The 26,529-nt window shown below is 30.1% G+C and overlaps 3 protein-coding genes across 3 annotated transcripts in view; 2 read left to right on the top strand and 1 right to left on the bottom strand.

Annotated features, from left to right (window-relative positions):
- Nucleotides 1-823: 823 nt before the first annotated feature.
- On the top strand, nt 824-2,493 carry LOC145325468 (uncharacterized). The gene is made up of 2 exons (XM_080168453.1): nt 824-1,789; nt 1,896-2,493. The coding sequence occupies exons 1-2, from the start codon at nt 871-873 to the stop codon at nt 2,057-2,059; spliced, it is 1,083 nt and encodes a 360-aa protein (XP_080024579.1). The 5' UTR covers nt 824-870; the 3' UTR covers nt 2,060-2,493.
- An 8,798-nt stretch (nt 2,494-11,291) lies between these two features.
- LOC145326365 (protein-lysine N-methyltransferase SMYD4-like) overlaps nt 11,292-26,529 on the top strand; it is a 139,241-nt gene continuing 124,003 nt past the window's right edge. The window contains exons 1-3 of the mRNA XM_080169677.1: nt 11,292-11,351; nt 11,679-11,709; nt 12,408-12,451. The gene's annotated coding sequence lies outside the window, so the exon portion shown is untranslated. The remainder of the gene's footprint in view (nt 11,352-11,678; nt 11,710-12,407; nt 12,452-26,529) is intronic.
- LOC145325469 (beta-1,3-galactosyltransferase 5-like) lies at nt 13,462-25,902 on the bottom strand. The gene is made up of 9 exons (XM_080168454.1): nt 25,764-25,902; nt 23,077-23,183; nt 22,799-22,883; nt 22,319-22,422; nt 21,622-21,709; nt 20,922-20,980; nt 19,540-19,601; nt 19,087-19,208; nt 13,462-13,807 (listed from the first exon to the last, which is right to left on the bottom strand). Exons 3-9 carry the CDS (start codon nt 22,865-22,867, stop codon nt 13,688-13,690), a joined length of 624 nt encoding a protein of 207 aa, XP_080024580.1. The 5' UTR covers nt 22,868-22,883; nt 23,077-23,183; nt 25,764-25,902; the 3' UTR covers nt 13,462-13,687.

Consider the following 26,529-nt stretch of genomic DNA (forward strand, 5'->3'; position numbering starts at 1 on the left):
TGTTGATATCAATTCATGCTCATTAAATTTGGCGATATTTATACAATAATATCTTAACCCTAATAATGATAAAGAAGAGTGCTTTGTATAAAAAACCGCCATTAATTTTGTCTAACTCCATAAAAGAACCTACATATCATTGACTGATTCATTAGGATTAGAATAATTTTTATACTCAAAGGGTGTGCAAAAAAGTATACCTTCATATAATTCTAATTGGGCGACTTGTTTTAATAGTAGAAAAAAATGTTCTGCAAACCATTAGATCTGCATTAAGATGTATAAATTGCATACATTTTTAAAATTCAAACTGGTTGCTTGTTTTCATAGTAAAATTGTGTCATGCCTACCGTTGGAATTGCTATAAGCTCTAGTTTTAGAAAGTATAAGAATAGTTTCTACAAGTCATGCAATTTAAATCTTTTAGAATTCATCAAACCGTTTATATTTGGAATAAAAGTAATTATCCATTATTCTGATAGTCTGTTAGTCTGTCAGTCTGCCCGTAACACATTGGTGGAAATGTGATTTCCTTGGTTGCTATTTAAGATTATTTTATTATCAAGGAGCATCAAGTATACAATTTACTTTATCCAATAGTCTGTTGGTCAGCATAAAAAGACATGAAAAATATTTTATTATTATTATTAGAATGAGCTTAACTTATTATTTTTTTCTTCAAAATAAAAAAAAATTAGGATTAGAATGAAAAGTATTTTGTTGGAATTTGTATTTAGTTAAGTGTTTAATTTATAGATTTTTTACATATTCAATAATTTGACAATTACTTTTTATTGGGAAAAATGTTAAGCCATTACTTAGTCACACAAAATCAATGTAAGGGCATAGGAATTATAAAATATAACAGTCATGTTGAGATTTGCAGTTTTAACTCTTTTATTTGGTATATTTGTTTATCAAATGAATAATTCAATAGTAAAGTATTATGCTCGGCCAATTGTTCAGGAAGTATCAACAAAGAAAGTGAAAGACATCCAAGAACCTGCTGTATACATTTGCCAAGTTGACTATTACAACTATGAAGCTGCTACTGAATATGGGTATACTACTGGTCATCAAACTGGATTTGCACTTGGGCATAACAGAGCTGGAACTACATGGAGGGGTAGCCTTAGAAACCAGAGTTATAGAGAACTTCAGAACAAGCTTTTCATTAATATTTTGACCAGTTCAATTGAATCAGGTTGCCTAGCTATTCCGGTGTTTACAGAACCTTTTGGTAACTGCATGAAATTGGAAAAAACATTATCATATGCTGAAGTGAATACTACAATAAAGTCAATATTCATGATGGTGGACCCTTACATGGCTAACAGAATAAGAATAACTGAGATAGAAAACACACGCATTGAGTTTGGACCTGTCAATGAAGAGAGGACATTATTTGATTCATCTCATTTTGAAATACGCTACAATTTGTATGATAGAACGATTGATGATGGGGAAACTTGCACCCACTATGAAAAGATTGGATCAAGCTATGGGGAATGCATTGAGGAAGCTATGAAAGCTAAACTTGTTGAAGTATATCAGTGTTTACCTCCTTGGTTTCCTGATAGTAAAGGTTCTGTGTGTGAAGATGACAAAAAAATTGAAATTAATTCTGAATTAGGAAAGATCCTTTTTTATGATATGTATCATATACCTATGGGAACTGACTTGGAAATGTTTGAAGGCTGCCTGAAACCTTGTGTGTCAATTGGAGTTAACATGAAAAGAACAGCTTATCGCACTAACAGACGTGATAAATCTTGGTTTAGATATAAAGGTACAAATAATATTCTAAATCATATGCTCATCCAAAAATGAATAATTCAAGTCATGTGATTAGCTTTGTTTTTGATAACTTAAACATTAACTATATATTTTTGCAGTTATGGATGAAGTTACAGTTACCACAGATGTAGTTGCTTATAATGGATTGAATCTTGTTGTTGATCTTGGCAGTGCTCTTGGGCTGTGGCTAGGTGTCTCTGCTCTTAGCATGTATGATCTTGCTACAGAGATCATCATCAAAGCAAAGAATTATATTAAATGAAATAACTTAATAACGTAGCTGTCTATATTGCCTTAGCAAAATGGGGATAGATGTTATTGTATTTGGCCTACCTATTCTATTGACGTCAAAAAAAATACGCAATACCCCATCTTTTCTCTAGGGTTTTTTTCCGCCTTCCCTTTCCCTTTCACTCTACTATAACGTCAATAAAATGGGTAAGTCAGAAGCGTCCCCTTCTATCCCCTTTTTCCTAGGGCAATTAACACAGCTTCCTTTAAAACAGTACCATCCCTCTGCCCTTTCATTTATATGCTAATTTTCTTGAATTATAATAAAAAAAATACAGTTCTTTCTTTCCATACTGAAGGTATGGTAGGAGGAGGAAAGAATTGTCCTATTCTTTTTAAAAGTATATTTTTTATATGTAATCTATGTTGTATGTGTAAAGGAATAAAGCTTTTCTCCTTTTCTCACAATACATTTTAATTCATAATGTAAAGGGAGGGGGAGATGGGGGTGCTCTTCTGCATACTTCAGCGTGTAGGTTTTGTGTTAGTTTGTTTATTCATTTCTATAGAAGTTTCGCTACCTAAAATATAGGTAAAGAGAAAGATAGAGAGAAAGTATGGATAGATAAATAGATATTCCCATGTAAAATATTTTTGTGTTCAATCCCTTGGAAAATCAACTCATATCGTCAAAATGATGCCCACATTTTTTAATACTACAATAACAAAGTAGCCAAGTGTTGGTAAAACATTTGAATTTTAAAAAGATGATTATTAAGAGCATATAACAATTTGAAATTCAGATTTAACAGTACAACTAAATTGTATCTAATAGCTCTAAAAAATTTTATAGAATTTTATGTTTTTAACTCAGCTTGCGTGTAGGAAGACGAATAGACAGATGAACGTACATACACTGGCTCTTATAGGTAGGATATTTGAAATATTTCTGGATTAAAAATGTTTGTCTGTATGATAGCGCACCCTGCTCGAATGACAAGTAGATCAGAAAATATCAATCTCACACTGTATGCTATAGGTAGCCACACTAGAACTATCATATTATGTACAATTAGCTTCCCAAGTGGTCAACCCGTTGACAAGATCTTATTGGGTATACAAACAAACAAAAAAATACTACTATTTATTATACTACCTGGTTCGCTCTAGCCTAATCATTTTTCTTTTGTTTTATTAAAAAAATATGGTAAATTACGAATTCAAAACTAAAATAGCCTGAAACCTGCTTGTTCACATTTCCTCTTATTTGAATGGCATTCCCCCTAATTGAGATAACATTGTCATACAAAGCTGCACATAATAGGTAAAGGTTTGCATGATAATAATTTTGTTGTATACATAATTTATATAAAAATCTTTGAAAAATTACCATAACATTGTTTTCCCGCAGTAGTCTCTGTAAAATCAAATATTTTTCAGAATAAAAACATGAATTTTATTGTGTTTTATTTAGTTTTTATTAAGATTTTGTTTAAATTAAATTTTATTTTTATATGAATTGGAAGAACTGATCGAGAGAGTTATTAATAATGTTTTGAATGAAAGGTTGCGTGATTTAAAATAAGTAGATTGACTTTCCCAGATTTTTTCCGAGGGGAATTTTTTACAATAGATACACTTCCTGTTGTTTCCCAAACACAATTAACTTTAGGTCAACAGCTGATTTTCTGTTCTAACTGGCCGGGTCAACCTGTTGCAGAGTTTAGAAAATGATTACACCCTATTTTATGTTTATATTATGTATTATATTTATTTTTAGTTTAGCCTTTAAGTGATGATTGTTATTATTCACGTGCCTGACATTTAGGGGTAATAAAAAGTCCTAGTTAAGACGAAATGTCTGTTTTGCCATGTTTTTTTTCTAGACTAAGGAGAGCTTTTAGAAAAAGGCAATATTATTTTTTTTAATTAAAAAAACATTTAGTTTAATATGTAGTTTGATATTACTAAAGCATTTGATTAATGCAAGCTACAAGACAAACAAGAATGAGAACGTTCACAGAAGCTTAAACACAATTAAATGTTATAATTAAAGTTCTAATTATACATAACTAAATTCAAAATCTAACACAATCATATTTTAAAGCTCTAACAAAGATTAATTAGAAAAGAATGTTTTAATACGTTCAGTCAATTCTTTCATGTCAAAAAAAGACAACAACAACATACAACTTTTGAAAATTTGCAATTAATTAGTAGCTACCCTATTAAATAATAGTGTACTGGAAATAGAAAGTAGCGGCTAAATATTTTTCTTTCTATTTTCGCATTATATTTTCTGCTACTAAGTGAGCAGCTATATGCAAGCAACGTGGGTTAAATTGTTATAAATCTATTATCAATTAAAATTGTGAAATAATGATCAAAATAGAAAATACTTTTTCAGTGAAGTATTTTCATTCATATGTTCGTGCGTTTGTTTGTCTTTTATATTCGTGAAGTAATTGTATTGTTCGTCATGTAAATGAGTTGTTTTAACGAAATTAAACTTAAAAACTATAATATAACTTGAGGCTACGCCCCTAGCATCTAGGGCTTTGTAGGGATACTACTTCATTCAAATTTATTAATTTTTATGAGTAGTTTTTGGTATTGATTCTTGGGAAGTTTATAATTCATTTCTGCCCTTTCCCAACCATTTTGAATAAAATCCCTCGATTCTAGGGGCTTTTAAAGGCATATTGAGTTCTCCACTACAGCAGAGTCCCCAGGTGGTTTTATGCTATTTTATTTGATAACAAAATCTGATTCCAGATTGTAAAACAAACTCCAGAATGCAGAATTATTCCGTAGGATCTGGCTATCTTCAAGATGATTCCCAACAACATTCAGAGATTAGGTATAAAGATAGATAGATAAGTAGATAGATAAAAGATGGATAGATAGAAAAACAGATATTCTTTGGTTACAGTAACCCCAATTCTAAATAAGTGTTTTTCCTCGCAGAATGGAGATCATTAAATGAAGAAAACTATTTTTATATCACGCTAAAACACATTAAGGAGAGTGCTCAAATAGAAAGAACAAAATTACTCGGAAAAGGCAAAAATTTTAGAATGTATTTAAGAAGTGAAAATAAAAAAAAGGAAAAAAGGAAATTAAAAATGATGTAAAAAGAGATAAATAAACAAGAGAGAGAGGAAAAAAGGAGATAAATACGTATATACGAAATGAGAGAGAGAGAGAGAAGGGGGGGGGAAAGGGGCAGAAGAACAATTTTGAGAAACACAATTTGTTTGTTATTTTTATGACTTTGAGAGGCATGTAAATGGTTAATTGATATAGAATAGGGTATATAAATATATTTTAACGAGAACGATTGCGTGCAATAGTAGCGTAAAAAAATATTTTTTTCTTGATTTTTTAAAGCGAAGTTTTCTATCATTAGGGTCAGTCCGCACATCTTTCTAAAAACAATTGTAATCTGCTCATTAAGTTTTGACACTTTACACTTATTGTTCGTTTGTCCGACCGGCTGATTTTAGAGCTTCGCTTTTATGGATGTTTCCAGCCTTGTTGTTTCTTATTATTTATAGCATACTTTTAAGATGTCATCTTAATTTTCATAATTAAACTATAAATTTTGCATTAGATAACAATATTTCATAAATTTTTAGATAATGGTAAAATGATGTTTCACATTAATGAAACATAAACCAGGGATCTAGAGAGATATGACAATGTACGATCAATTAATGTACATCCCCAATGATGATCTACAATTATGTAGATTACAATTAAATGTTGAAACGTTTGTGCACTCAACTTGATGCACCAGTCAATCAAAATTCAACAAAAGTCCCCAAAGTTGTTGGGCCAACGAGAATGAAAATATTATTATATAACTTTGGGGACTAGCGTAATAAATAGCAATATGTCCCCTTCCTCCCTGAACATAAACATTAACTTCCATTCAAGAAGAGCTTTTTGCAACTTTGTAAAATTCAAATTAAGTGGTAACGCAAATAGGTTAAAACTTGAGCAATCCAGAACTGAACCTTTCTGAACCACTGACAGTGTCCTTCAAATTAAGGTGGACCAATAACAAAGTTTTCAAATCTTAAGTAAGGTTAGGAAAGCCCAATAAGACTAAAATTCCCTGCAAGGGTTGAAAGCATGTTTTTTTTAAAGCCTTTGGGGTTTCTGAGGTCCACTGGTCGGTTTGTGGTAACTTGCACAACAACCATTCTTTTAGATATAGGATTTACGAGCATATCATTAATTTTTCATTACTATAGATAAACAAACAATGGATTTTTCTACTTCAGAAGCGGATATTACAAAAATACATTTTTATACATATAGCAATACGTTGAAAAACATCAGATAAGCGCATCTTCTTCACAAGTTTAATTTTATTTAAATCTTTAAAAAGATACGTCCATACTAAGCGCGAAAACCGTAATACGTTGGTTCATTTTGAGCATATAATACTGTAATACGTTCATTTTGAGCACATAAGTTTTGAAAAATAAGTTTATAAATAAACTTAAAATTAACTTATAGGGGGGTTAGTTTATTTGTTTATTACTTAGGAACATAAATAAGATTATATAATATTTTCTGCAAGAATGTTTGTTTCTAAGGTTATTGAGCAACCGCGACCGTGGCTTAACGCGTAGCATATAAGCTTGTCGCCGAAGAAGAGATTGTTTCGAATCTCAGCTCAATACCGCGTCATAACTAAAGCAGTTAAAATGGTTTACACTTTACATTTATAGTTAAATTAGGGGGAGTGCTCAAAACAGGGACAGCTTATTGCCACGCACATCTAGGATTTCCAGACTAAAGTGATGCGATCAAAAAGATGACTTTCGGTTGGGTGTTACTTCCCCAGATGTTTGTAGAGAAAAGGAGAGATTGACTCCCCTTAGTTATAATTGGTTGTTAGAAAAGTGTCATAGACAGCAACTTTGCATATAAGGCAATATAATTGATAGAGGTAAGGAACATTGAGAGCAGCAGCTCTATTAAACACATGATGCAGAATTTTAATTTCATTGCTTTTTATGGATAAAGTTTTCCTTGTTGTACATTTTTAATCCATATTTTTCTTCAATATATGTATTATCAATATTCCATTAAATTCTAATATTTTTATTTCAAAAATAAAAGAAAAAGTATAAGTTGTCTTTTTGAAAAACAATTTTTGTTATTTATATTTAAAATACTTACTTACATTTAAGACATTTAATGATTTTACGCTTTTAGGATTATTGCTTGAATCGATAGATGAATGTCCTAATATTTAAAGTTTTTTTAAAAAGATATCAATACACTCACAAATAACTATTTGTTACGGCTATACGGACAGACGGTCGTATAAAATTAGTATTAGTATTTATCCATTTATTTCTGATTATTTGCTTTTGCAAAAAAAATGATGCAAATTTTAATGAACTTTCTTTGAATAGAAAATTAATGATTATATTGAAATATAATTACTCGTTATAGGTATTTTGTGTGGAGCTCTTACTATTCCACTCTTCTCTCTTAAAAAGACAAACACTCTCTATCTTTCTTTTTTTATCTTTTTCTCTCTTTCTTTTTTTTCATTTTGTTTCGCTTGATATGGGTGTTATCATCCTTGTTTGAATTTTAGAATTGTGTTTTAATTAGTTTAATAAACTTATAATCTACATATATAATCCGCTTTAATGCTTATAAAAATTTAATTTTACTCTATCTCTATCTAAAAGATATCTAAATAAAATGATTTCTTTTTGTCGCCGTTTTAAAGTATTATATTTTATTTTTGTACTAGAATACTAAATTGTTTTTGTAAAGTTTTAAAATAGATTTTAGTTTGACCATAGGGGAAAATCCTTTTCTTTCTAAAAGTGAAGGAATAGTTTAACCTACCTTCTCTTTATAAAATTGAAAAATTAAAATCCAAAAGCTGCATTATGTCGAATTATGGTCGACAGTGGGCTTGTTATTATACTGGTCCTTAAAATTTTATAATAACGTTATTTATTTGTTGGCTTAACACATTTGTTGACTTTTAATAGATTTTGATTGGTTGGTTCATTAAGTTGAGTTTTTGAACGTTCTGACCAAAAGTTGTAATATAAGGGGTATTTTTGTGTATCACCATTAGGTATGTGCATCAATTTTTCGGTCAATGTCTTATCCCTATAGATCCCTGCAATTTATATGTTTTATGTTGAAAAAAAATAATTGGAGTAAATAGTACTAATGACTGACATATTATAGACATACTGTTATTCTGACTTTATCATTACAAGGTTGAAGATGATTGGGTGGTCCTCTTGCTAAATAAGAGATAATACCCCACTATTTTGTTATATTTCATCTGAAATAGAAACTTATCAAATTTTATGTTGAAAAGATTATCCATTCTGGAGCCTTTTGTGGAATTAAATCCAGGGACAGCGAGCCGTTTATTGGAAAAATCAATAAATTGAAAAGGCAGATATAGCCAATTAAATATCTTGTTGAACTATACTGGAATTAAGAAATTAATTGCAAGTGCAAATTGATTTTTTGTGAGGGGAGAAAGTCTCTTTAACAAATTCTGACGTGATAAAAATGAGGAATTAGGAGAGAAGGAGAGGGAAACAAAACCCCTAAAAAAGAGATGGACATAGAGAAAAAAATAAAAGAGAGGAATCGAAGCAACTAGAAGACGAAAATAGGCAGTGTGCCTAGAGGCCTACCCAGCGCTGTTGCCGCGCTAAAATTTATTGCTATTCTACTACTTTTCAAATGGGAGGATTAAAAATTATTTTAAAAAATATTTTTTTACTTTTTACTATTTCCATATTTAGGGCAAGAATATTAGATTAGATATTTTCGTTTTAATGTTTTAATTAAAAATTACATAGAATTTTATTTTTATTTAAAAAAATTTGTTCATGAAAGATGAATCCTTCTATTTCTTAAAGGGGGAAATTTTTTTCATAATGAACATTCAGCTGATTTTGACCGCCCACAACTGTTTGCTAAATATCGCTTTTATTTTTATTCACATTATATTATTTATGATTGACTTACAAAAAGCCCTGGGCGGCTTTTGATTTTCGTCTGCTTCTAAATTTAGAGGTGGGGAAGAAGTATTTTACCATGAAAAAGGGGTGAGTATTCATCCTCACACCTTTTTCCTTATGGAGATGGATAATAACTCATTTTTATGACGTCACTGATTTCTTGAGCGACTTTTTCCCTTTACAATTTTTTTAAAGATTTGTGGATGTTTTAGTTAAAGTCCCCAACAGGTTAAGGAGAACGAATATTTGATTTTAATTTAGGGACCAGTATGATTTACAGTCTAATGTCCCCTCCCCTCTGGTAGAGACAGACATCTGTATTACAGATAACCAACTCTATAGTCATCACCTTATTTTGATAGTTCTAACTGAATAATGATAAGTTTCACCTGCTTTCATCACCTTATTTTGATAGTTCTAACTGAATAATGATAAGTTTCACCTGCTTTAAGCCAAGACATTATCCTATTAATGATACTATTTCCATTAGAATCACAGTAATGGCTTAAAATAAAACATTTTAGATGGAAATTAAATTATTCTTAATGTATCTTCTATTAACAAAAAAAAGCATGAAATAAAAATAAAGAATATTTATTTTGTTACTCTTGAGTAAAATTTTAATGAGCATATTTTTATCTTAAATGAACATTTTGATATCTGCATTGTGTTTCATTTTTATAAAAGACACATCAAATAAGATTGATTTAATACACATCATGGGCAGACTAAATAGTGTAGCTTCGCTACTGAAATTTAATAACAATTCCAAAAAAAACTAGAACTCTTTCCTACTTCGTTATAATAAAGTTTGTAAGTAGTTATATAAAGTTTTTACTAATCCAAACTAGTTCTTTATAAATCCTTAATAATATTTTGGATGACACAAAACTCGTTTTACTTTTTTGTGTTAATAGTACAATATAGGCATAAAAAAAAAACAAGAATAACTTTATTTATAAGTTAAAGCACACCAGAATAAAAACGATATATAGAAGCAAACAAGAATGTCCTACAAAAATAATAATAACGATACCTCTTATAAATCACTTTTACCTCAGGCTATTGTACGAATAAACCAATAAATGAGGTCAAAATTAGCAAACTAAATTGACGACAAATTTTCCTCTGTAAATATATCCTACATCAGTTCTTACAAAAGAACACCAACAATTGCAGAATGGTATAACTTTAATAAACAGAATATTGTTTATTATAATATCCTATGGTTCTCTTAAACTATTGTGTCTATATGTCATAGAAATCAAATTAAAAATTATGATAATAGGATAATTATATCACATTAGAATTTTGATTTATCCTATTATATAAAGTAGTAAGCGTTTTTTGTCTGTCCCGAAGGATCTCGCTAACCGCTGAACCGATATTGTTCTCCTTTACAGTGAAGCTTCTTATAGGTCCTGGGAAGGTTTTAAACTATTTTTTGGGAGGGTGTCTTCACCCCCCTCCCCCCCAAATTTTTTTTTTACTCTTTTGAAACTCAAATTTAAAATGGGATGATGTCGACTTTGCCCCCTTCTACCTTAAGTGCCCCTAGAGGCTTCTAGGGGCGTAGCCGCTAGTTAGAATTAAACTATTTGTCTATGATTTACTGATATACGGACCAGCCACAAATGAAGAACGCTTTGCTTTAAAACTTTTTATAGTGATAGTTGTTGATCTAGTAATTAAGGGGACAACATACAAAGTTTATTTTTTCTGAAAATATTTACTTATCCTTTTATTAAATTGTGTTTGTGTTAATAATATTTCTTTTTTTTATTTTAGAGAGATGATTACAGAGAGCTTGGATAGCTTAGGAAAACTTTGTTTTCTTTTTTATATATTTATGTAATTCATAAAGAGAAATATTGTAGAATACAAATAATCAAGCTTTAAGTACTTATAAAACAACTTTAAGTCCTAAAACCTAAAGACTTTAAAACTTGTTTCAACAATACCGCGTAACCTCTCCAAAGCTAAATAAATATTAAGTTTTAAAGCAGCTTATAGTGAATATAAAAAAAATTACGTCCTATCAATTACAAATGATCATTGATAGGCCAGTGTACATTTTACTATTGGTCAATTACAGTGTATACTGGCCTATCATTGGTCATTTGTATAGCATGACGTCATTTTTTCATAGTTACTATAAGCTGCTTTTTAAGTTTTTATTTGATCCTATCCTATGTTGTAAAATTTTAAACAAAGTTTGTTATTCGATTAGGAGGTGTCAAAAATAGTATCTTTAAGATTGCTGATGTTGGGGACAGGCTAATCAAGCTTCAGGTAATATTAAAATTAATTTTGAACAGGGCTATTTAGTTTGGGTTGAATGTCAGTACATCATGAAGATTTTCTATCTTTTATTTTTGTCTTATTTTCAGTAAACTTTTGCCATGCATAAAAGATTACATCTGTATTTTTTTTTTGAAAATAGTGACTCTCCTACTAGCATTAGACCTCTGTGTTTGAGGGTGTAAGGAGAGAGCATAAAAAAGCATTAATTCACACCAAGATTTAGGACAAAGCGACAACCTTAATACTTTACGTAATAGGATTTTATATTTTTGTTTCAAACTACAAATAAAAAAACTCAATTGTATTTTTATCTAGGTTACTCTGGGAGATCATCTGCTGGACATCAAGGAAAATAATTCATTTGGATAAGCATATTGATTTTGAGAAATTGATGAGAATTTTAATATCTTGTGTTTTGTTTTCATTTATATTAGTACAAAAAAAATAAGGGGTAATGCTTAGCCCACAAATAGGAGCAACCCTTAACCATGCACAGACAGCGCTTCCTGAAAATTGTCCTGTAATGAAATTGCTCGAATATCTGTTATTCCTGAGTGATAGAGCAACACACTCAGTTAAAATAGACAATGACCTAAGGTCCTTTGCCGGTCACTTTAAGTCATATAGGACCTCTCCCACATTAGGTTCCATAAGTACGAAAGCACAATTATCATGGATGGGAATACGGAAAAGGTGATTTCAAGAGCAGATGTTTCAATAGAAAGAAATTTAAAAATCACGAAACCTTCACATGTATTTTTATATATTTTACATGTTGCAGCATGAATGACAGACATACGGACCAAGTAAATCATATATTGGATTCTTATTGGTACAGGGTATCTTTGCAAAAATAAAATCACAAGCATATCCTGTATATCAGCCGAAAAGAAACACATTTGTCCCATAGCATTACAGACTGACAAAACTAACAGAGGACGGACCAACTGAATTATAGAGTAGCTTCGATACTAAAAATAAATTTAATCATAAAGAATCCTCTCTATCATTAATCTGCAAACATTAAAATGAATTACTTATAATAGAGGGCGCAAGATAAGTGTATTAAAGCTGAGAAGATTCAAAAGGTAAACATTCAAAATGAACACAGTAATAGTGTCTGACTGATTATGACGTAACAAAAAAAAATAGCCAATGAGAGGCCACTATAGATTTTACCATTGGTCATTAACGGCCTCTCATTGGCTAATTTTTTTTGTTACGTCATAATCAGTCAGACACTATTACTGTGTTCATTCAAGATAATTATGAAAAGTTGAAAGTCCTAAATTTATAGCAAAAAATTCAGTCCCTTTGACAAAAATGTGAATAGTTATTATGTCAACATTAGGGAAAGTGTTTAGTCTAAATAAATAAATTTATAATATTGCTATGTCGATAATATGTCAGCATTTGATTACTATTCCTTAATGTCATTTGCTTGTTTATATAGTTTTTTAATATTGATTCCGAGGACGAACAGGAACAATTCAAGATGAAATATTTCCATTCATACAGAAATTTTTAAGACCTCAAAATAAAGTTCAGAAGTTCATAATTAAATACGTTGATTTTAATTTGTTAATGAGGGTCTTATCTGCTTTTATGAATGTTGTCATCCTTGTTGAAAAGGCAAGAACTAAATAAAATAACAAATTTATTTATCACTATCACAATTCTAATACAAAATATCTTTCACAACTAAAAAGTTGAAAATTCTAAATATTTTTTAACATAAAAATATATTATAATTTGACTAGATTATCAAAGTAATCGGTACAAAAAAATAAAAAAGCTTTCAGCATTAAAAATGTAAAAAAATGTAAAAAGTCTTTTTTGTTTGTTTTTATAATTAAGGCCATGATACTGAAAATTCAGGATGTAAAATTTATTTATTATTATGCTTAACATAAAATAGTGAGATCTAAAAGTGTATTATAATACATAAGTGTAAAGCTACAAAAATACAATATCTATTTACATATAAATATTAAAAAATATGATAATTTTTTCAGAAGGTATTACAAAATTATTAAACTACAATATGAGCCAGTTAAAAATCCCTCTGATTGTATTTTCATGTATCTTTATTAAAGGGAAGAAAAGATTTTTTTGATTTTAAGAAAAATTGTAATTTGAAAATAAATTAGATTAAATAAATTGCAATGTAAGCAACCTTATTTTGATTTTAATATTAAAATTAAAAAAGGGGGGGGAGGTCAATGCTCGATAGCTTCATTCAGTGAAAGCACTGTCGGACTTTATTTCTTTAAACTTCAAATTTTCATATACTAAAAAATAAGGAATAATTTATTGGTTTAAAATCAAGGTTTATTTTGAATATTTTGTGAGTTCTTTTTAAAACTTGGATGAGTCCCTCTACGTCTGTGACAGGACGGGTTTTGTGCCAGGTTTTCAAATTCTTCTTGTTCCTCTGGTAATACCTGGAAAGTAAAAATAATAAAGTAGTGGCGTGTATAGGTTTTGCTAGGGGGTTGGCAACAAAATCGTTGGGGTTGAAGTTAGGCCTGGTGGTGTGAGCTCTAAAGCGGTATCATTTTATTGTCAGTTGGGTGGATACACCCCCTAGTTACCCATTCTCGTATAGAATCAAATTTTCGAAAAAAGCGTTCTTCTACTGGTATATTTTTTTCACTTCCTATTTAATTTAGTTGGACACTACTAGTTTGGTATTAAATAACCAATAACAATACATTGAATGTAAGAAAAGATTTTCAGTTATCGGAGAAGATAACGTAGTTATAAAACTTTGGGTTCAAGTGTAATTTAAAGTCCTATTCCCTCTCCTTCTATCACAAAAAGAACTCCCTAATCTGCGGATTATTATAAAGATAATGTAATGATGATATGAATACAACCAAACAAAATTTGGTTGTGGTTAAATTTGTCTGCATCCTATTGTTATGTATGATTGAAAAGTGAAGGTTACAGCTTGGTTTTCAATCCATTATCCGTTATTTTATCAGATGGACCCCCCTCCCCCTTTCACCACAAAGAACAATATAAAATGAAAACTCTCATAGCTTTTAGAATTATGAATCTCCCTTTGATAGCTTCATAATATTTCTGAAAGGAAAAAGCTGCTTTACCTCTTTTTAACCCCCCGTAAGAGTTATACCCCCTTGCCTAATTCATTTTGAGGAAGGGGAAGTATTGGATGTTTCTATTGGTTTTTGATTAAAAAGAAGATGATTCATTTGATTCCTGCATTACAAATAATATCTCGATCATCCACCGTTCAAAACAACAACAAAAAATAAGCAATTTTTTTATCTTTCATACTAAAGTATATGAATGTATGTGTGGTTAAATTTAATATAAATTGAATTTGCATTTTTAAATTCATCAATACATTAATTAAAATTTACGACCATTATAAGAACAAGCTAAAATTGAAATACATTTATTTCTTAAAAATTTTGCGTAATTTGATAAACACCTAGCGCGTAGCATTGATCTTTTCATATGCGGTTTCGTGACATCTCCATCAACCAACCATATAAAACGTTTTTGAAATGTAGTAATTTTAAAATATTTTAGAATAGCGACACTTTAAAGTAAAAATGCCCTCAAAATTGCATCCTATCTTTATGCAATCAAGCTAGAATATATGCACGAAAAGTTTGATTAAGTATTGAAGAAAATTTTTTTTATATTTTTTTCTTTAAAATTAATCATTTAGGTAAATGATACTTTTAATTATCAGCAACATACATAAGGAAAAAGGATAAGAGGATTAATACTCACCCCCTTTTCATGGTAAAATACTACTTCCCCATCCCTAATTTTTTAAAGAAAATTTAGCAGTCAATCATAAATAATAAAGTGAATAAAAAGAAAAGCGATATTTAGCAAACAGCCGTGGGCGGTCAGAATCAGCTGAATGTTTATTATAAAAAAAAATTTCCCACTTTTTAGAAATGAAAGGATTCATCTTTCATGCACAAATTTTTTAAATAAAAATAAATTCTTTGTAATTTTTAATTAAAACATTAAAACGACAATATCTAAAAGTAAAAAGTAAAAAAAAATATTTTTTTAGATTATGTTATTTTAGTATTTTTTTATATTTAATAACAAAATTTTCTTTTTATTTTTAATTTAAATATTATATTCTAATTATTAAAACTTTACATATTAATTTTGTAATCCTCCCATTTGAAAAGTGGTGGAATAGCAATAAAATTTAGCGCGGCAACAGCGCTAATTAGGCCCCTGGGCCCACTGCCTATTTTCGTTTTCTAGTTGCTTCGATTCCTCTCTTTTATTTTTTTCTCTATGACAACATATAATCTTTTTTGCTTTACTGACAGATCTTTTTAATTTATTGTTATTAGCTAAATTAATCTGTATATGTATCTATCCCATCCAATTTAAGGAAATGCCCTAATCAATTAATAGAAATGCACGAAATTAGTTTTTTAATGAAAAACCAATCTAATAAATTGATAAATTTATTTCTTTTGTTATTGGTTTTACATCAATTTAATCCGAATAACTTAGATGGTAGGTTTTTTAAAATAAAGCATAAAATCTCTAAAACTGCTGGCATAATTCTGGTTGTACTTTTAGTATTATTAGACCATAAGCGTGTTAAATAGGGGTGTAAATATTACCCTTAAGATTGATATTTGGAAGGACTGCCCCTCATGAAACACGCACACACTCGCCCCTCCTGTCAAAACTTCATGAACGCCACTGTTTAAGACTATAAAAGATGATATACTTTTTAGTAGCGAATCTACTCTATAATTCAAAATGTCCGTCCGTCCGCCTGTCTGAGACAAAGTGGGGGAAACGTGATTTTCTCGGCTTCTATAAAAGATAGAAAGCTGAAATTTCTTGTCAACATTTCTATTAATGGAGCATAAATATAAGTATAACACATCTATGTCCGTCAGACCCCTTATTAGCAGGTTTTTGGCTATTTTGATATTTTTCAGAGACAAACTGGAAACTGGGATATACTCAGCTCCTATAAATTTTTTGACAACATTCCCATCCTTAAGGAGCACAATTAAGTATAAAACATTAATGGCGGTAGGACCGCTTTTTAGCAGGTTTTAGGCTATTTTTATATTTTTCACATTTTTCTCCATATCTTTAGTGTTTATGGTCCGTTTTTATATTAGAATATTTGTCCCCACACCTGAATATTTTAGATATCAAAGTTGGATTACATAAAAAAATAATAGGTTATACAAAAATTTAAAATGTCTGGAACACTTAGAAGTGGTAACGTAAGATGTTATCCAATTGATCAAGAGATAAATATTAGACGATTTTTTCCAAGTTATTTTGGGAATTTTTATCTATTTTTTTAAGAACCTAATTCAGAAACATATATTCCTAGGTAAACAAATTCTAAAACCATATCTGCACAAACCTAAATATACATTTAGGCTTCATGTGTGTGTGAGTGTGTATGTGTTCGTTTTTGTTTCACAGAATAATTATAAAAATAACAAGGACATCAACCATCTAAAAGCTAAGCTCAAAAAATCAGATGGTTAGACAACCGAACTTTAAGAAATATAGAGTAACATCGCATTTCTATCCCACAATTACATAAATGCATAATGCTTAATATGAACACACGTGACGTTCGCTTTTACAACTGTATGCCTAATCACCCATAGAATCTATATTTCTTACAAGTTAAAACTACACAAGATGCCATTTGTAGTATGTACATATTTGTCTATGTTGAGAAAGGTGTAGTTTATGATTAGCTACCTGATTTTTTTTTATAATTTTCTATGTTTTATGTGTTTTGATATTACTGTTCTAATGCAATATATTCACAGCTAAAGGGATAGGATAATAAACAATGAATTCATCATCAACAACATCTCCTTTAAACAAATAGTTTGGAGACAATTTCTGAACTATTTTCGCCTTTTCATTAATTTCTCCAACAAATTTGAGTTACTAAAAGCTGAAACTTATTTATACATTTTTGGATTTAAATTTCATTAATTCCCTCTCACCCTGACTATAATGCAATATTTGCAGGCATCCAGAGAGAGGAATGTGGATGTAAATTAAATTTTTACATCTTATCTATTGGGTCTGTGACAATACATATTTTTACGTAACTTGTAAAAATAATGTATCTGTTGCAAGTGTGTCTAAGGGGTAGAGTAAAGAGGTGTGCCCCTCCCCCCCCAAAAAAAAAAGAACTTTGAGGTGCCTAAATAAAATGTGACAGAGAAATTGTGATTTGTAAAACATAGGAGAATAACATGATACTTTTTACATTTCTATTACAATTGTCCTATCCCTGAATATTTGTAACCAAAGAAAGCCCCAAACACAAATACTTCAAGTCCCAAAGGAAAAAGCTTCCTCCTGTGGACCTGTAGACTTACAGGCTTAGGATCATGCATTTAGGATACAAATATAAATTTATATATATCAGCCAGGGACTTGATAATTGATATGCCAACTTACAAACTAATATTTTCTCTTCAAATTTTTCCGCCAATAGATTTAAATGGGTTGGCCAATTTGTTTAAAACCACCACTGCCAAGCTTCAAGTATAATAAAGTAACAGGATCTGTGTGTGTGTACAGAAGGGTCTCGCTAACAGCTGAACCGATATGGTTCTTCTTTACAATGCATTTTCTCATTGGTTCTAGGAAGGTTCATTACTATTTTGGAGAAGGGTACCCCCACCCTCCCAAAAGAAATCGCTACTAGAAAAAAATAACCTCAAAAAAATTATAATTTTCAGATATTTGAATTATAATAAAATCTTTTTTTAAGACAATTTTGATAATTTAAAGTAGCAAAATGTATACCAAATATAAAACATACTATTATCTTTCGAGTTTGATCCAACAGGGTTAATTTAATGCATTACTAATGTATATATTATTCTATTTGAAGTATTGAATAGAATTAATCTGTTTGTATTTAGATTTAGATTAAAGTAATTATCTTAATAACATTCCTACAAAACTTTAAAAATTATAAATATTAAACCAAAATGGAAGCTTCTTATTTGATTTGGGAAGATAACAAAATAAATGAGTTTATAGAAGTAACCTATACATGGACTTCCATAGAGAGAGGGGGGGGGGGTGTTTACCACTCATTTGTTCAAAATTAGGAAACATAAATTTAAATACCCCTCTGAAACCTTAGAAACCAATTGGTTTACTCTCATCAAAAAAAGCTTGGACGTCTTTGAACAAAAATAGTGAGAAACTTTTCTTACTTTCATGATTAAAGTTATACTGTAATCTTGAATTCAACATTGAATACAAAATAAACAAATAAATAAAGATTAAATGAAGATATATGTGGTGCTTTTATCCTATGTCTAATACATTTAATGTTTAAGAAAAGTATAAGAAAACATCATAAATTGACGACCTCTCCATTAGCCCCCTAAATATTATTTAAGAATTATTTCACTTGTTGGTTATACCTTATACCTGCTATGAATCTCCCAGGGATGGAGGGGACATTTATACCCAAAGTTTAATAATCTCGTTATCTTATTTGTTTGCTTTAAAGTATGGGTACTTTTATTGAATATTGATCTATTAATTCAAAACTTGTAGTGTCCAAACTTTTCAACCAATAAATTCAATCTAAGGAAAGAATAATACTATATATCATCAATTTATCGTCTATTGTCTTATTCCTTAAGATACCAGAATTTTGGTTGAATTGACAATTCTATAATCTTACCTTATGAATAGTGATAGTGTTCTCCATGGTGCAGCCCATGAACCTCACCGGAATTCTGTTGGCATTGTTCCTGAACTCTGGCACATTTATCTTGGTAACGTTGTTCAACTCTCCAAGTATACCTTTATACACATATGATAAGTAATTTAAGTTACTTTTAAGATCTGAAAAACCACTGGTTTACTTCAACATTATTGCATTTAAATATCTTTATTATTATTATTTATTATGTTTATTTAACAAATGATTATGTTAGCTAAAATCCTTCATTCTCTGTAAAATAAACTAGCGGCTATGCCCCTAGAGGGGGAGGGGGATTTTTATTGTGAGGGTGTCGACCTTTAAGAAGCTTCATTGTAAAGGAGAAACATATAAGTTTAGCGGTTAGCGAGATCCTTCGCTACAGACAAAAAAGCTTACTACTTTATATAATAGGATAGGATATTGTCTGACCTGTTACAAAAACATCCTCGAGGTGTAGATACTTTTCATCCTTGGCTGAGTTAAAGAGGTCACTGAAATACAAAAATAATGTCATCTTCTGATTTTTCAGAGCTCGGCAGCCTCAAATTTAAACCCGCTTGTTTGCAAAAAAAATTCTGAAAGGATAAATTATCTGTTTTGCATAAGGTTTGGACATTCAGCTGAACTTTAAATTTATCAAATCACTGCTGACGCGCGGCTGCCGACCCCTGGTTTTTTTATAAATAGAAATTGATGTTTATGGATTTTTTACTTTGAACCAAATCTTTAAATTTTCTTTGGCTAGCTCAGGAGTTAGGGTTTCATAAGTCATAAGTCTAAAATTTTATAGAGTTGGATCAATTATCATTATTAAATTTTCTAATATTCTTACAAAGAAGCAAATTATATCAATTTGAAAGAGTTGTTAATTCAATTTATTTCTGTCTAATAAAATACAGTTAAGCATTAAACTAGAAATTTCCTGATAAAAACATTACTTTTTGCAACCCTTCATCTTTTTATGTTGTTTTTAGATAAAATCCAGATTTATCCAAAATTGTTTAAATAAATACAGGGAGAAAAGGAAAATTATATCAGATGAAATTTAGATAGTGCGATGCGTGGACAGGAATTTTGTCATGGGTGTTTGGCAAGGGATGAAAAAAAGGTGCTTTTGGAAAATCGAACTTTCTCAACTTTTTTTTATAACTCTTTGAACTCTTTTTTTATAAATGGAAAATAAGTGCTGGATAGCTTTTTTTTCTTATGCCTTACTTCCTTTACCCTGCGGGGCTACCTTGAAAACTAAGATAACCTACAGTTATGAAAAACAAGCAAACAATTTATTTCAAAATAAGTGGGTTGTTTTCTATGAGAGCCAAAAAGTGGTACGTAAGCCCCAAAATTGATATTTATTTGGGGGTGTTGGGACCAACTACATCCCCCATCCGCACAACAAAATAGCAATATTTAAAAAACAATATTTTTTTTTAAAAATCCCTCCCCTTGATAAATTGAAACAAAAGTGGTTAAAATCATCAATGCAGAACTTCATTTATCAAGGAAATATTTAATAATAATCCATAAAATTAAAAGATGCATTACAAACATTATAAAGTATTATAAATTATCTTTTTCAGATAAAATAAACAGTTATTTTTTATTGAATAAAACTAATGCATTTTAATCTCTAATTGTTATAATAGTCAAAACGTCATTAAAATCTCATCAAATTCAGTTTATTTGGTGACTTATACTTTTAGTCTCATAAACTATAAACATTGTAATGTATTATAAGGCATATAGATAAAAAATTTTTTGGCAAAATTAATTTATCTGCCATTGTCTATCCCTGTATCCCTGATATTTACCTGACAACATTACCAGAAATGATATAGCTAGGTCCAGTGGCAAAGTCAGGGTACAGCTCCCTGTCATTGGCAAATACCATTTAAGATCAATAAAATTAAGATATCCTATAACATAAAGTAACATAGAGTGATCAACACAGTTTAATTAAACATGTAATTTTTATTTGATAAGTCCAATACACAGTGTTTCATGTTAAAAACAATCTTCAGTTGGTTATAAATAAAAAGACATGATGCTTTAATGAGTAGTAAGGTTTTTTTGTCTGCAGCTAAGAATCATAGAAATTTTTGGACTATAGTGGTTGCAGTTGTAAAGGAAGTTATTTAAATGCCCAGGAGTGGTTTCAGGCTATTTTCTTCCATTATCTTCCTCCACTGCACTCCCCTAGAAGCTAGGGGCGAAACAAATAATATGTACATATATGTATATATATTATATAATGTTTAAATTAGAATATTTTAATTTTTATCCTTATGATTATAATTACTTAAAGTTGTCGCAATTTATTTTCCAGTATGGCTTCGAACCCGATTAATATCTGTAGATTAGAATCGGTTCTTAAAGTTAATATCAGTTTTGTAAGCCCGGACCTTCGGCCCCTCGGGGCCAACAATAATAATCTTATGACTTTTCATTTTATTATCCGCGTAAAGATGTTTCTGTTTTATTTCTTATATTTATTTGATTAAATGATATTTTCCTATCATATTGTTCTTGTGTGATGTAATACTTGGATTTTGGGTTCCGTACAGGTTTCCATCCACGTGATATGTTTCCAAGAATTAATCTAAAATAAGTTTTAAGGTTTGGGTATTCATTAAACTGTGGTTAAAGCCGCTTTTCTTAATTTTTTATACTTCCTTTTAGTCAAAACTTTACTTTTATATGAATGGATATCTAATATGGGGTTGAGAAAGTTAAAACACCTTCTTGTGTATATAGACTAGAACCAGCCAATTTAAAAGATTTTACTAAACATACATACACACATATATATTCTTATATAAAAATTATAGGATGTATGTCTGTCTATAGTTTAAGATGTCGCTAACAGTTGAACCGATATGGTTCTCCTTCACAATATTCCTTTAAAGGTCCAGGGGATAATGAGGAGACAGCGTAAAGTTGCACCAAAAAACGACGTCATACAATAAAGTTGACCGATGAGAGGACAGTATACACTGTAATTGACCAATTGTGAAATTTATACTGGTCTCTCATTGGTTATTTTATCGTATGACGTCATTTTTTGGTGCAAATTTACTCTGTCTCATAAAAAGTATTTTGGAGGAAGGTACTTAAACCCCCAAAATAAAACTCCCCCCCCCTCACCCCACTTTCTAAAGTTTTGTAAGTCGTCTTATTTCCCTATCTATTAAATCTATTAAAAAGTTACCTTGAATTTTTATCTTTTTTTTGCAGCATGTTGATCAATTTGTTAACTTGAACAAACATATCATCATCAACTTTGAATAAGTAATCAACCTCTTTACAACATGTCTGAAACAAATTATGTTTAACAGAGAAGCTTCTCTATGATTTCTAGGTGTTGGTATGTTTGTCTGTTAGTGGTTACATCTCTCACTTGTTGTGCTATTACATGTCTAGGAATCTACTTGTTTATGCTTAAACTGTTTCAGCAAGGATTCTATACCAGGAAAGAAATGTTTCAATTAGACAAAATATTCCTTTATATACGTATATTTAATTCCTTTCTTATAATATACTTTATATTGAATCTTAAATCTTCCTGGTAAAATGCAAAAAAGCATTATGTGTTACAATTAATGAAGCCACTTTTTTCCAATGGACGCCAACATTAAAAATAGCCCAGCTGGTCGTATTATTAAGAATCTTTATTACTCTAAAACATTACCTGAAACCAATTAAGCCCAGAAAGAATTTTCAAGCTTAGATTTTCATAAACATCCCCAATATTTGTCATTACCAAATCATTGTGTCTATAATGATTATTGATTAATTGATTAATTTTCATGAAAGTTGTTTTCTTGAATATAAGCAACATCCGATTTTAATAAAGAAATCGCAGCCGCTCGTCTTTTCATGCCTATATTAGCCATTTGCTCAAGTTAACCAGAGCAAATATACATTATAGTATACAATTACTAAAACATATAATCAATCAATCAATGCCTTGAGTTTTCTTGGATAAGATCTTCAATTTGTTGTTGGTTTTCAGGAGTGCCAACCAGGAAGGCAAAAGAAATGCCGGGCTTCGATCTATGACGACCCCATCCCCGCCTGTTCATTAAATATGTCCAATACTTTAGAATAGATTATTAAGATTTCAAAATGCCTTGAAGAACCTCTTAAATATTTTAGAAAGATTGTGTATGGATTAAATAATCAAGCCACTCTAATGGACCATATACATTTCCACCGCCCTACTGTTTTATATTTTCAATAATCTTTAAAACATAGGATCAAGAAATAAATCCCTTTTTGTAAAATCCATTATTTTCAATTGAAGATTTGGAAAATATTATTGAAATCTATCTTTGTAGATCTTTTACATTTTATTCTGATGTAAGGATTTCTTTTCTTGTTTTTTACCCGGTCGCTATGAGATATTCTCAATTTGTACAGATTTCAAATTTTATATACATCATAAAAGTTTGGTTATTTTTTTATTAAATGTTGATACAGATTATAATATCAAAAAAGATTGAATAAAGATGTTAGAAATCTAATTTTGAAAATTTCGACAAAACTTTGGGGGTTTTATTAAATGTTGGTTGGGTTGTACAAACTTTTCCACTACAATTTAATCTAGAGAAGGACCAATAAAAAATTATATTAATATTTTTTTTTTAATTTCTATGAGTTGATTTAGGTTAGGTGGGGAATAAAGGAAAAGCTTGTGACCTGATATACCTTAAACTTAAATGCTGCACATATCTCGGAAATTAATGTCATCAGCTATATTCTGAGTGCCTGCTAAGCTAGCAAAAAGCAATCAGTTTTGCAGGTAATGTCAATAAATCCTGCAAAAATAATTGACTAGCCAAAATTTAGTGGTAAAATTGAAAATAAATGAAAACTGCATAATCTAAGCAGGAATAACTGAATATCTAAGAACCTGGATAAATTTAGGGATGGAGGGGTCATGGCACTATAAACTATCAACAAACACTTTAAAAACACGTTATCTCATATTTGGCTTAAAATCTGTGGGGACTTTTGAAAATCCTGATTGGTTGGTACAAACTAGCAGTGTCCTAACTCAACGGAGAATTTTGTTAATATGATTGGATTAATTTATCATACATAAAATCCCCTAAAATATCTGTCTTTTATAAGTATGTGCTAGAATCTGAACATTTTTTCTGTTTTAAAAAGCCATTCTTCTCCTAATCCTATCCCTAGCCATTATTGGATAACATAAAATCAAATTTAATAACTGATATCCAACATTTTCACCAGAAAAAAATATTGTTTGCCATATGTATTCTTGAAATCTATTGGCCATATAATGACTATTACTATGACAAAACGTTTTTAACGCTTTTGATGGTTTTTCTGTACTAAATGGCTTTGTTAGAAAGTGGTTGCAGCTGACACAATATCGACACAATTTAATAACTATATGACTACATCCTTACGTGAAATTAAAAATACAATTTTTAAGTATGTTAAAATTTATTTCAGTAGTATTGTAGGGTAAGTTTGGAAAAATTTTGGTCATTTTTTCGATACCTATGGGCAAAACTTGGCTAAATTGTACAATCAATATTTCTACCTCTTAAAATTGGGGACAATATAATTCTGCGAGTTTTTTTTTTATCTTCAGAACACATATCTCCGTTCATGATCGGGAGGTGCAAATTGAATTTGAAATCCCACAATTCTAGCACAATTGGAAGCTGATTTCAACCATTTTTGATAGCGAAACTATTATGTTCGTTGTTTTTTTTTTGGTTTTAACGTCTGACTGCCTTTAATAATATAAAATTCGGTGCTTCTCACAAAGTGCCTTTCGATCACTAAAACCCCCTTATTTTAAAAATAAATCAAAAATAAGGATGAGGATAACCCCGCGGGGCCTTTACCTGAAGTGCCTTAATAAAGACTCCACCCCCCCCCCATCACCATTAAATAATAAAAAAGGGGGGAAGGTTATTTGTTCTCAGCAAGACACTTAAGGCAAAACGCCTAAAATTATATTGCTTTTTTGTATCCTTATGTATAAAATGAGATGACAAAATAAATTTTTTTTTTCAATTGCAGCTGTTTTGAAGAAAAAATAAATAATAGTAAGCTACCCCAACTATGGACATTATAACTTGCCAATAAATATAATTTGGAAGATTTTTACACAACCAATAGACACACGTAGAGGTACTTAGAATCTTAAAAATACAAAAAAGGGAGATGTGTTAGATTTGAAACTCCGAAAATTGGTGTTAAATTTTACAAAATTTGTATAGCGAAATGTTTTAAATGGGTGAGTTGATAGTATCCGTGTTAATAGTTATAAAGGTGCTACATTTTAGTACCACTAGCCTCATTGAGATGTGATGATTATCTCGAAACCTTACTTTTTGGTTTCTTTCATAAGACCGAATTTAATTAGGAAATTTGCCATTAACAGGCAAGATGCATTGATTGCCTGGCCTTTGAGTAATATTTCAGTCAGAGAATGTGCCTATTGTGGGCCAAAACATTCCCATTACTCTTACTATTCAAGTCAGGCATCTGACATATGAGGAATTGTTACAACTTTAACGTCTTTAATTATGACCCGGTTATTCCAAATTCTTTTTAGATATATGTATCCAAGTCGCTGGTAAAATTTTATTTCTATATGATTGGATTATATCCCTGATTGCCTCCCGTTGCTCCAGGTGTCCAGGTGCTGATATCACCAGAATTGCCAGCCTCAGTCTATCCGTCCCATCTTCTGGCAGCCCCAATTTATCTGTCCCAATTCCACTCCCTGCGGGGGATTTAATTTCATTTGATACAATTGTATTACAATTATTTTTTGAGGAATCAGCAATATTTGGATTTGTTAGATTGCCAAACACCTCTCATATTTTTATCTCATTTATAACCTAATATGTGGTAAAAATAGGATGACTACTTTGTCTAGAAGTGCAGATTTTTTTATACTTTTACTTTTGCCACGCATCTTACATAATAAAACAGAAGTTGCCATTTCAAAAGCTATTTTTTCATAATTTACTTTTTTAGTAACTTATTAGCCAATTCTAGATTAGTTTTCATGAAAAGTAATGCCTTTTAAGTTTTTTAAATGAAAAATAATATTACTGTGAACAGACAAACCATTCTGAAACTTATAAGATAAAAAAAAGAAAATCCGAAGAAGAAAAAAACGCTAATACATACATACTACACACAGAGACAAACTTTTTGGAGACCACTATTTTAGAGGCCACTGGGGCCATATAAGACGATAAATGTTTATTAGTAAAAAATGAAATTCCTTGGCAAAGTTGGCAGTTCTGAATTTTGTACCCAGGAACGTAAACATCCTTCACCAAGTGAGCAACAAAGTTCTGTACAAATAATATCATAACTTATTATCAAAATATCTATAATAGAAAGTAGAACAATGTATGTCTG

The sequence above is a fragment of the Acartia tonsa genome, chromosome 8, assembly GCF_053477335.1.
Source record: "Acartia tonsa isolate MP-2025a chromosome 8, ASM5347733v1, whole genome shotgun sequence".
NCBI classification, from domain to species: Eukaryota; Metazoa; Arthropoda; class Copepoda; order Calanoida; family Acartiidae; genus Acartia; species Acartia tonsa.

What these genes read in the sequence shown, in the direction of transcription:
- LOC145325469 (XM_080168454.1), bottom strand. Translation starts at nt 22,867, where the DNA reads ATGACAAATATTGGGGATGTTTATGAAAATCTAAGCTTGAAAATTCTT. An exon ending in CTGGGCTTAATTGGTTTCAG is followed by an intron (nt 22,423 to 22,798) that starts GTAATGTTTTAG and finishes AATTTGTTTCAG; the next exon opens with ACATGTTGTAAAGAGGTTGA. An exon ending in AAAAAAGATAAAAATTCAAG is followed by an intron (nt 21,710 to 22,318) that starts GTAACTTTTTAA and finishes AACTTATTTTAG; the next exon opens with ATTAATTCTTGGAAACATAT.
- LOC145325468 (XM_080168453.1), top strand. Translation starts at nt 871, where the DNA reads ATGTTGAGATTTGCAGTTTTAACTCTTTTATTTGGTATATTTGTTTAT. An exon ending in ATCTTGGTTTAGATATAAAG is followed by an intron (nt 1,790 to 1,895) that starts GTACAAATAATA and finishes ATATTTTTGCAG; the next exon opens with TTATGGATGAAGTTACAGTT.